This window comes from Mus pahari, chromosome 12, assembly GCF_900095145.1.
Source record: "Mus pahari chromosome 12, PAHARI_EIJ_v1.1, whole genome shotgun sequence".
NCBI classification, from domain to species: domain Eukaryota; kingdom Metazoa; phylum Chordata; class Mammalia; order Rodentia; family Muridae; genus Mus; species Mus pahari.
In genome coordinates, this window is record NC_034601.1 from 43,313,959 (window position 1) to 43,325,634 (window position 11,676).

The following is an 11,676-nucleotide window of genomic DNA, read 5'->3' on the forward strand; positions in this document are numbered from 1 at the left end:
ATGTCTGAGGATGTTGAGCACCCTTTAAAATGGTCTTATGACTCTGAATTTCTTGTTATGTTTTGGGATGGATTCCAACCAATCTCTAATTCCACGGTCTTAAATATTTTGGTGTTTTTTTTTTTCCCTTCCTTTTTTTTTTTTTTTTTTTTTGGTATTGTTTTTTATTTGTTTGTTTCAATTTCATTAATTGGTGATCTAGTTTTGATCATCTCCTCATAAGCTATTTTTGAGTTTTCTTGTTTATTGCTTTATCAAACTCTTAAGGTAAATCTTTAAGTTATTTATTTGTGATTTTTGTATTATTTTCCAATTTCATTCATTTATTTACATTCCAATTGCTGTCTCCTCCCATAGTCCCTACAATTTTCCTCTCAGAAGCTGGGCCTCCTGGGTTTCCCCTGACCTCAGGGCATCAAGTCTTTGCAGGGTTGGGTGCATCCTCTCCCACTGAGTCCATACAAGGTAGCCCAGTTAGGGGAACAGATTCCAGGGACGGGCAACATCTTTAGGGATACCCCCCGACTCCAGTTGGTGAGGGGCAACATGAAGAGTGAGCTATACCTCTGCTATACATGTGTTAGGGAGGCCTTTGTCCAGTCCATGTACACTCTTTGGTTCATGACTCAGTCTTTGAGAACTCCCAGGGTTGCAGGTTAGTTGATTCTGTTGGTCTTCCTGTGGAGATTCTATCCTCTTTAGGGCATTCTATCTTTCACTCAATTCTTAGATAAGGGTCCCTGACCTCTGTCCAATGCTTGGCTGTGGGTATTTGTATCTGTCTCAGTCAGAAGCTGGGTAGAGCCTCTCAGAGGAGAGTTATGCTATGCTCCTGTCTATAAGCATAACAGTATTATTTAGAATGTCGGAGACTGGTGCTTGCCCTTAGGAAGGCTCTCGAGTTGGGCTGGTTCTTGGCTGGCCATTCCTTCAGTCTCTGCTCCACCTTTGTCCCTGTATTTCTTTTAGTCAGGACAAGTTTTGGGTTGAAAGCTTTGTGAGTGGGTTAGTGTTCTTATCCTTTCACTGGAGGTACTGCCTGGCTATAGGAATGGCTTCTTCAGGTTCTATATTCCCACTGTTAGCCCTCCTAGCTAAGGTTACCAGCATTGACCCCAGGGAGGCTCCCCCATCCCAGGTCTCTAGGACTTCCTAGAGATTCTCCCCATCCCCCTACCCTCGACAGCTGCAGATTTCCATTCATTCTTATGGCCCTCTAGCCCTCTCTCCTGTGTCTCCCCACACCTGATCCTGACACTCTCATCTCCTCCTCGTCCCCTCTCCCACACAGTTCCTTCTCTCCCTTTGCCTCCTATGACTATTTTATTCCTCATTCTAAATGAGATTCAACCATCCTTGCTGGTTTCCTTCTTGCTTAGCTTCTTTGGGTTTGTGGCGTGCATTATGGGTATCCTGTACTTTATGGCTAATATCCACTTATCAGTGAGTACATATCATGCATATCCTTTTGGGTCTAGGTTACTTACTCAGGATGATATTTTCTAGTTCCATCCATTTACCTGCAAAATTCATGATGTCTTTGTTTTAATAGCTGAGTAGTAGTCCTTGTTTAACAGCTGAGTAGTATTCCATTGTGTAAATGAACCACATTTTCTGTATCCATTCTTTGGTTGAGGGACATCTGGGTTGCTTTCAGTTCCTGGCTATTAGGAATAAAGCTGCTATGAACATAGTAGAACACATCCCACATGTGGTATGGTGGACCATCTTTTGGGTATATTATCACGAGTGATAAAGCTGAGTCTTCAGGTAGAACTATTTTGAATTTTCTGAGAAACCACCAGACTGATTTCCAGAGTGATTGTACCACTCTGCAATCCCACCAGCAATGGGGAGTATTCCCCTTGTTCTACATCCTCACCAGCATATGCTGTCCCTTGAGGGTTTTTTGTTTTGTTTTGTTTTTTTATCTTAGCCATTCTGATGTAAGATGAAATCTGAGTCGCTTTGATTTGCATTTCCCTGATGACAAAGAATGTTCAACATTTCTTTAAGTGCTTCTGGGCCATTTGAGATTCCTCTGTTGGGAATTCTGCTTAGCTTTGTACCTCATTTTTAAATTGGATAATTGGGTTTTTTGTAATATAACTTCTTGAGTTCTTTATATATTTTAGATATTAGCTCTCTATCAAGTGTAGGCTTAGTGAAGATCTTTTCCTAATCTGTAGGCCGCAGTTTTTTCCTATTAACAATGTCTTTTGCCTTACAGAAGCTTTTAAGTTTCATGAGGTCCCATTTATCAATTGTTGATCTTACAGCCTAAACAATAGGTGCTCTGTTCAGGAAATTGTCTCCTGTACCAGTGCATTCAAGGTTATTTCTCACTTTCTCTTCTATTAGATTCAGTGTATCTGGTTTTATGTTGAGGTCCTTGATGGATTTGGACCTGAGTTTTGTGCAAGATGGTAAATATGGAATTATTTGAATTTTACTTCATGCTGACATCAAGTCAGACTAGCAACATTTGTTGAAGATATAGAAGTAGGGTACTAAAGTAATCTACTATTACTGTATTAGTGCATTGTTGCTTAGTGTCTCATAGTGTGGGTTTTTGTTTTTGTTTTTAAGAAATTGAGTGTACCTAAGTTTGATGTGTGTAGGTTTAGGATCATAATGTCTTCTTGGTGGATTGCTCCCTTGGTCAGAACTAAATGATCTTTATCTCCTCTTATTTGATTTGGGTTGCAGTCTATTTTGTAAGGCATTAAAATAGTAACACCTGTTTTTCTCCTGCTCCCATTTGCTTAGAATTTTATCCTTTCATTGTAAGGTAGTCTTTATCCATAAAGATGACATATGTTTCTTGTAGATAATATAGGGTTAGATTCTGTTATCAGATCTTATGGGCTATCTCCTGTCTTTGATTGTGGTATTGAAGTCATTAATAGTCAGACTTCATATTGAATTATGTGCTTTAATTGCTGTCATTTTCATTGATTTTATAGTGTTTGTTACCTTAGTCATACTTAGTCAAACTAAGTTCATATTTTGCAAAAATGCTGTCCTGGAATCTTAGCCACTTCAGTGTGCTTATTTTTTTCATCAGTCTGAAATATTCTTCCACTACTCTCTGTAGAGTTTCTTCGGTCAGAAACTTCTTTAGTCATTTTTTTTTCTCATAGAAAAATCTTCATTTTCCTTTAATTATGATGGATAGCTTTACTGGTGGTAGTAGTCACCTTGGATGATAGTCATGCTCTTTCTATGCTTGAATTTGTTGCTCTAATCTCTTCTGGCTTTCAAAGATTCTATGGAGAAATTGGCTGTTCTTCTGATGGGCATGCTTTTTATAGGTGACTTGGTTCTTCTCTCTTTTAGACCCTTTTTGGTTGGTTTTTAATTTTTTTTAATGTGACATGAAGATTTCTTTTGTGGTTCTGCCTATCTGATATTCTGTCTGTCTCTTGCTCCTGAGTTGGCATCTCTTTCCTTAGGCTTGGACAGTTTCTTCTCTGATTTCCTTGAATACACTTTCTATGCCTTTGAACTGGAATTAATTTTCTTCCATGCCTATAAATTCACGTCTTTGGGTCTTTTCCCCAATGCTGTTCTGGAGATTCTGAATGCTCCCCTTAAGAGTTTTAAAAACTTTATCATTTCCCTTGATTGAATGATCCAATTTCTCTACCTTACTTTCAAGCTCTGATATTTTATCTTCTATATCATCTATTCTGTTGATGGTGCTTCCATTGAGATTCTTTTAGACTTATGGATACTGTTATTTCCAGGTTTATTTTGGATTTTCTTTAGTAGCTTAAGTATTTCTATCTATTGTATTTTCTTAAACTTCAATCAGGAATTTATTCATGTCCTCTTTAAATTTGTTCTGGTATTTGTTGATGCCGTCTTTGAATCCCTTAAACTCTTTAAAAATTCACTTGAATTTTGTGTGTTAAGTTTGTCCAAGTTGTTCTCATTTAGGACAACAATTATTGTATTGATAGTTTGGGGAAGGGACACATTCACTTTTTAAAATTATCATTGCTTTTTTTTTTTTTTTTTTTTTTTTTTTACAAACTGGGCATCTGGGTTAGGTTATTATTAGGTATGTCTTTTGATGAGTTTTTCATCAGTCAAGGTAAAGTCCCCTGGTAGAGCAGCAAGCTTAGGCTAGTACTGTGGGGTAGAGCCTGTGGTAGTGGGTCTCTTTCAGGGTAGTGTAAACCACTGGAGAATGTCCTGAAGATGAGTAGTGTGGGCAGCTTGGGAGCATGGTGTGTGTGGGAGGACTGAGAGGAATAATTCTCCTCCCGAGTCTAGCATAAATTATGGACTGGATGCCTCAAGAGCATCTCAGATAGGAGAAGCCAGAGCCTAGGGTGAAATGGGGTTGTAGCTCCAGGTAGCATTTGCATCACCTGAAGAGTCTACTGATTTCTTATGAAGGCAGGTGGGATGTGGGGCACCCCAGGGAGGAAAAAGGCAGAGTGTCACATGTAGTATCCCAGTCTATGTTAGTTTAGGGGAGAATAGGAAGGGGTTGGGCAACCCCGAAAACATGAAAGCAGACAGTTCTAACTGGCACTACAGATCATATACATTCAATGTAAGGAGAGTATGCTTCATTTTATTTTTTAATCTTTATAAAATAGCTCAAAGCTAATCAGCTTCCTTCTTGGGCCACTCAACTTGCAGCTACCCACCAGGCTTTCCTAGGGCTTGTGCTTCTGGGTAGGTTCTTTTCCTTCCTCCTTCTATAGCCACCCGCAGGCTGCCTACCTTATACTGAATCTATATGGGCTGCAGTGCCAGGTAGAATGAGCACTGGAGAGGGTGGCTCAGCTATAAAAGCCTAGGCTCATAACCAAAGTAGCTTTATAGGAGAATCATGACTCTAAAGTTTGCTCCATGTTTGAAATGCACAATTGATATTGATATATATGTATATTATATATAATGTATATGTATGTGTAAGAACCATTACTACAAGCACCACATACATCCATTGAAAAATTTCCCAGGGTCTTTTTCAATTTCTCTTTCTTTCCCTTTTTCATTGTTGGAACCCTTCTACCCTAATCCATATACGAACATGATAATTAGGTTGCATTTTCTATAATTTTATAATCCACAACATCATACACTGCATTCTCCTTCAGTCTGGCTGAATGTTTTGATTATTTAATGTTTTAATTTATTTCTTTATTTGATGAATAATAACTTATTCTACGGTAAACAATAGTTTTATTAACACATTCATCATTCAGCATGCTTGCAAATAGAGCTGTTTATGAGCATTCCTCTAAGCCAATTTTGCTGTCCCTGAGATTTGTATTTCCACAAAGCAAATCTTCACTTCAATGGGTAACAAACAGAAAGTCAAGACCAGATTAAAAAAGCAAACAAACAAATAACCACAGGAACTGAGACCAAGCATTAGGCAACATTCTATCAAGTCAGTTGATCTGTTAACAACATTATGTTTCATGATTCATTGAATCATGTCAGAAGGTGTAACCCATCAGTGGTACAGTGATCACAATGTGTCTGATTTATGGATCCCTTGAACGAAGTGTTCTGTAAGTGAGCATATGAAGTGACAGGACAACATAGTTAATGTTTCCTGGTTGCTGATCTCAGACCTGGTTGTTCTCTAGCTATGAACCTCAGGTCTGTTGTACTTATAATTTTACAGGACATTTTTATGCCCTGACACTCTGTCATGAATCTAGGCCAAGTTCCTGCAATCACACTATCTACTTTTTTCCTGCAACCACCACCAACTTGTGCTGCTGCAAATTGAATCTGCTTTTGGATTTGGCCAACTTGATGATCTCTTGGAGGCATTGATACATGGCTGACTAGTTAAAAGAGGACAAAAATATTGATGATAGAGGTGTGTGTCTAGAGTATACAATTGATTTTGGCATCTCATAAACTGTAAGAGTAACTTGAATTTTGGTCAATTACTTCCTCAGGCCTCATGCATTTCTCTAAGCTGTTTAATAAAGTATTTTCCATTCTAGACATGCTTCTGGTGTCCACGAACCCCTGCGACTTTCGTATTTGCTCCTGTGGAGTGGTTTCTGTGGAGAGCCTGGATGATGCGAAAGAATTTCTGGCCACAGAAGTAAGACATGGTAGTTGTACAAGTTAAGTCTGGTGAAGGCAGTGAGAAATAGAACTAACGTCGTACCCCATCATCTGCAGGTCTGGGGACATGGCCTTGCTACTCTTGAAGGTGGAGGCTGCTTCTCTCCAAAGTTTACTGACAGTAGAAACACATGTTTTCAGTAGAGTGGCATTAAAGCTAAAGAAATGTTGACAAATTTCAACTTAATAATAATCTTTTTTTACCCTAAAGTCTAAATTTTGCTCTCTATCTATATAGAGTTGCTTTGGTATTGTTATTTATTTATAACTACACTGTAAGACCATGTGGTCTATAGAGCTTGACTTTTCAATTTCATTTTATAAGCATTTTAGATAAAAACCCAATTTTTTTCCAGTCAGACATTTGTTCTATTGTTTATTGAACCATTCTTCCAAACTAGATTCATCTTGTCAATATCTTAGAAACTCTTTTATGTATTATATTCATTCCCTTACATTTTTATAAATTAAGTTATTGAAAAAGAATATTGAATATAGACTCTTCCACCCTGACTTTATATGCATTCTAAATTAGTTACTATAAAAACGACATTCTTCTGGGGCTACATACTCTATCTTTTTAGGAAGAGGTGATACGGTGATGTTGTTATGGAGTTAGAGAACAACTAGGGACCATCTGAACTCTATCCAGTTGTAATTAGCTGAATATTATTTCTTCAGGGTATATCCTCAGTTACCATTGCTGGATTTGGGGTTGCGGTCCAGGCTTTTAAAGTCAACTGTCACAAATACTTCATTTATGCAGAATTTACAGCTATGTGAGGAACAGTCTCACTTCCTCAGTACGCAGAGATAAGCAAATTTACATGAGTCAGAGCAGTGGTTAATCACTCCACAGCAGTCAAAAGTTCTGGAGGAGGGTGAGGAGTCAGGGCTGCCAAGTTAATCATTTTAGGAAATAAGGCCAGAGACAAAGAGTTACTGAAATGGCTGCTTAGCACAAAATGGAGTTGCTCTTAGACATCACCAGATAATGTGCTTTTAAAAACACCTTTCACCAATTTCTAAAGTGAGCAGGCTCTGGAATAAAAGCAGATGAACATGTGGGAGAAGCCACCCAGCAGATTCCGTGATAGCTTCTATAATCATGAAAGACAAAATAATGAGCCTCCTGTAGCCACTCAGTGATCTGTTGGTGGAAAAGAGAAGAGAGGAGCAGGGTGTTGAGGGAAACTGCTGGAGCCACTGGACACCAAAGAAGCCAAATCCTTAGTCATCCTCTCTCCCTTCTAAAGGACTGAGCAGCCTCCTGGTAGCCAAGTGCCCACAAAGCCTATTTGTACTGCTTTAAGCCCAGTTGTCTCTGGGTCTGTGGTGTTCTGCCTATCATTCCTGCAGCTTACAGTCTAGTGTAGCGTTGTGTGACACATGCCAGGATTAGCCATCAGACAAAGGAAGGCACAGCCAGCCATCTGTTTCTCTTCCCACAGAAAGCCATAGATGTCTTGGGATTTCTTCCTGATGAGAAATTCGGGTGCTATAAGCTCGCTGGAGCCATCATGCACTTTGGAAACCAGAAGTTTAGACAGAATCCCAGAGAAGAACGACTGGAGGCTGATGGCACAGAAAGTAAGACTTTACAAACGCCCAGCTCATAATTGTGTTCAAATCTCATCTTCCAAGCTTACCTTATTTTATTTGCATTCACTTGATCTCTTTTTTATTTGTTTGTTTAAGAGAATTTTGAGAATAATCAATACTATTTTCTTTAATTATTGTTACTTATTTGATTTTTCATGTGGTGCTGCTGGGGTTGAATTTAGGGCTTCATCCCTATTTAGGCAAGCCCTCTACACCCATCCCACTATTACTGTGGCTAAAAAGCACTATGTCAGTAATTCTGTAGTATCTTCCTCTCACACACAAGAAGCCTTTCTCCATTAAGTACTGCTAATGTCAGTAGATTTTTTTTTGAGCATTTGTGGAATATACTTTTAGCTCCTGGACTATTAAAAAATGATGTAGCAAGTTGTCCTAAAATTTATTGACTGGTATAAGGAGTGGTGGTGGGGTGGTCTGACCAAAGACCCTTGAAATTCCAAAGGGAAACTAACTCCATTCTGTCAAAACTACAATGTTTCATATACTCACCCTGCCCCCTATTAAAATAGCAAGTCAGAATTCCAACATGAATGGGAGAGGGGGACTTGAGCACACTACCCTTAGTGCAGGCCATTGGCAGTTAACAGTTGATGAGGGAGGCTCACTTTTCTTCAGGGAGGTGGCACGAAGTTAGCAATAAGTGGAATCGGGAGGTGCATTGTAATAATAAAATTAAAGTGAGTCGTTGGTTCTCAATGGATATGGAGGGAGTTGGATAAGATTAAAAATATATGCATCTATGAAAACCCCAAACAGTAAATAAAAATATGATGAAGAACTATGTACTTAATCGATTAGAAAGCATATGAGACATATTACAATTAGTCATCTCTCTAAATTGATATAAAAGCAAAACATCACAATTATAAAAAAAATCACAATGTTGCAATGATTATATTGAATTTTAAAATTTCATGTAAAAGAGAAGCTATATCCATTTAACACTTTCAAAGAAGAGTAGGTTTAGTTTTAAATTTGAATTGTGATAATATTTACATAACAAAATTAATCACACCAGGCATATCTGTGCATCGCTCTGAAATTAAGTATATTCACTTTGTTATTTTCTGTCTCATTGAAAATTAAATCATGTTTAGATTCTTTCTTAATCTTCAGCTACTGAAAACCATAGTTGTAATTTCTATCTTTGTGAGTTTGACTAGTCTAGGTACTTTATGTAAGAAGAATCACATACTATTTATATGTTTGTATCTGGTTTGTTTAACTAAGTACCCTATCTTCAAGGTTAATATGTATTGTAGTATGTATCAGGATTTCACTTTTTAACATTAATTAATATTCTGTTGTATGTATTTATATTGTTTTCTTCATCCATTCATCAGTTGATGAAGATCCGGGTTGCTTCCACTATTTGGTTGTTCTGAAGGAATGTTAGTATAAAAGTGTCAATTTCATTCCATTTATTTCTTTTGTGTATCTATCTATAAGTGGAATTTCTGGATTAAATGCTAATGCTGTGCTGCACTTTTGAGGAGCAGTCACATTGTTTTCTCAGAGGCTTCATCTTATAGCGCCATGCACAACACACAGAGGCTCCCACTCAAATCTGCACCAGAACTTGTCTTGCTTTTGATTTAATAGTAACTATTCTGGTAGAAATGTAGTAGTGTCTCATTACTATTTTGATTAGAATTTTCCTCCTGATTAGTGGTGTTGAGCATTATTTTGTGTGTGTTCGAAATTAACATTTGTTAAGGCCCCTTTCTTAGTTTGTGTGACTGTGCTGGGTGTCCTATTATTATTGTTTAGCCCAGTGCCAGGAATATTTTTGTCCTTGAGAATACATGGGTGAACAAGATATCATCTTGGCTCTGGGAGATACAGGTCAAACAAATATATATCAAGTGATAGTTCAGACAAAATACAAGAGAATGAAAGAATAAGGTATATGAAGATATGGATGGGTGTGGTGTAGATGCACTGGTCATGTGGTTCCCTCCAAAATGACAGCTTTGAACACATATGTGGATGAAACAGGGAAAATGATATGAAGATCTGCAATCTTCATATGTTGTAGCACATAGGCTTTTGTTTTGCCCTATTGCTTCTTTCATACTTTGTGACAAAGGGGTTATTATTCTTGCTCTATTATTAGTTTTTGAGATTGAGCTCTCATCATGTAACTGGTTAAATTTCATGGCTCAAATGTTTAAGCCTTCCAAGTTACTGGGACCACAGCGGTGTACCACCAAGGCTAGTAAGAAAAAGGCTACCCTGGCTTTGTTTTAAACATCTTTATTTATTAGCATATATTAATTGTATAAGATTCTAGGTTTTATTATGACATATTCATATTTGTGAAGAGTTACTCTTATTACAGAAGCCAGATATATTTACTAATAATCCATAAATAACAAGTAACTAATCTTATCCATGCTCTCTGGTGACATATTTTCTAGTTCTTGCCAAGTGTCTTCATCTTCCCAATTTGTACCTGCGTTAGGACTAAAAACATACTTTCTATATAAAAATACAATTTGTGCATGTTTTCTCTAGTGTTAAGGACTTTCCCTAGATCTACTTTTATCCACAAAGTTAATTCAAGTTCTCAGTATGCCATCTTACCTTAAAAGTTAAAGACAAAATACCATCCATTATTCTAAGGTTGCTTCTTTTTAAAATATTTTTTATTATTATTTTCTTTATTTACATTTCAAATGCTATTGAGGGACATCTGGGTTCTTTCCAGCTTTTGGCTATTATAAATAAGGCTGCTATGAACATAGTGGAGCATGTTTCCTTATTACCAGTTGGAAGATCTTCTGGGTATATGCCCAGAAGAGGTATTGTTGGGTCCTCCGGTAGTACTATGTCCAATTTTCTGAGGAACCGCCAGACTGATTTCCAGAGTGGTTGTACAAGCTTGAAATCGCACCAGCAATGGAGGAATGTTCCTCTTTCTCTACAACCTCGCCAGCATCTGCTGTCCCCTGAATTTTTAATCTTAGCCATTCTGACTGGTGTGAGATGGAATCTCAGGGTTGTTTTGATTTGTATTTCCTAAGGATACTTCTCAATCACTTCAGAGAGCACTGAGTATTCCAAGATACATCTTGGATTTATCTCAAATGTTTACATTATATGTCACATCTGCACTCTGCTTTTTGAATGTGTGTGGAGAGAGGATAGTAAAGAGCGAAAGAGAAAAATACAACAGTAACACACACCTAAATATAAATTGTTTCACTTGCATTAAATTCTTAAAACTCTTCAACAAAAAGGAGAAATATAATTCTATAAATAAATGTTCATCTGATGTTTATAAAAAAAATCTATAAACAGTATTTGTGGCATAGTAGTATAAAAACAATTTCAGCATTTTCTATAGTAGTTTTAGGAAGTTCCTACAACTCCCAATCATCTTCCTCAAGTCCTGGTGAATGAAGCCCTGCTGTAGACTATGTCAGCCTTAATTTCTTTTTCATGTCATTTATAATATATAAACATATCTTATTTGTTTGCATCAGTTGATGCATATTTTCTACATTCTGACCACTATAATAATATTATTAGAAATACCGTGTATGCTTTCTATAAATGTCTTCATCTTCTTAGATACATATGCAAGAAAGAAATTGCTGGGTTCTACGGTGACTCTGTGTTTAACCTCTAAGAATGCGTCAGACTGTTTAATTTTTTTCTTTGACTTTTTTAACCACTTTTTATTAGGTATTTACTTCATTTACATTTTAAATGCTATCCCCAAAGTCCCCTATACCCTCTCCCACCAGCTCCCCTGCCCACCCACTCCCCCTTCTTGGCCCTGGTGTGCCCCTGTACTGGGGCATATAAAGTTTGCAAGACCAAGGGGCTTCTCTTCCCAATGATGGCTGACTAGACCATCTTCTGCTACATATGCAGCTAGAGACATGAGCTCTGGGGATACTGGTTAGTTCATATTGTTGTTCCACCTTTAGG

General features: G+C 37.5%; 1 protein-coding gene across 1 annotated transcript in view; it reads left to right on the forward strand.

Moving 5' to 3' along the window:
* Positions 1-11,676, forward strand: part of Myh15 (myosin heavy chain 15) — a 148,018-nt gene that overhangs the window by 28,694 nt on the left and 107,648 nt on the right. The window contains exons 10-11 of the mRNA XM_021209387.2: positions 5,988-6,091; positions 7,566-7,704. Coding sequence (XP_021065046.1) covers positions 5,988-6,091; positions 7,566-7,704 — 243 coding nt within the window. The remainder of the gene's footprint in view (positions 1-5,987; positions 6,092-7,565; positions 7,705-11,676) is intronic.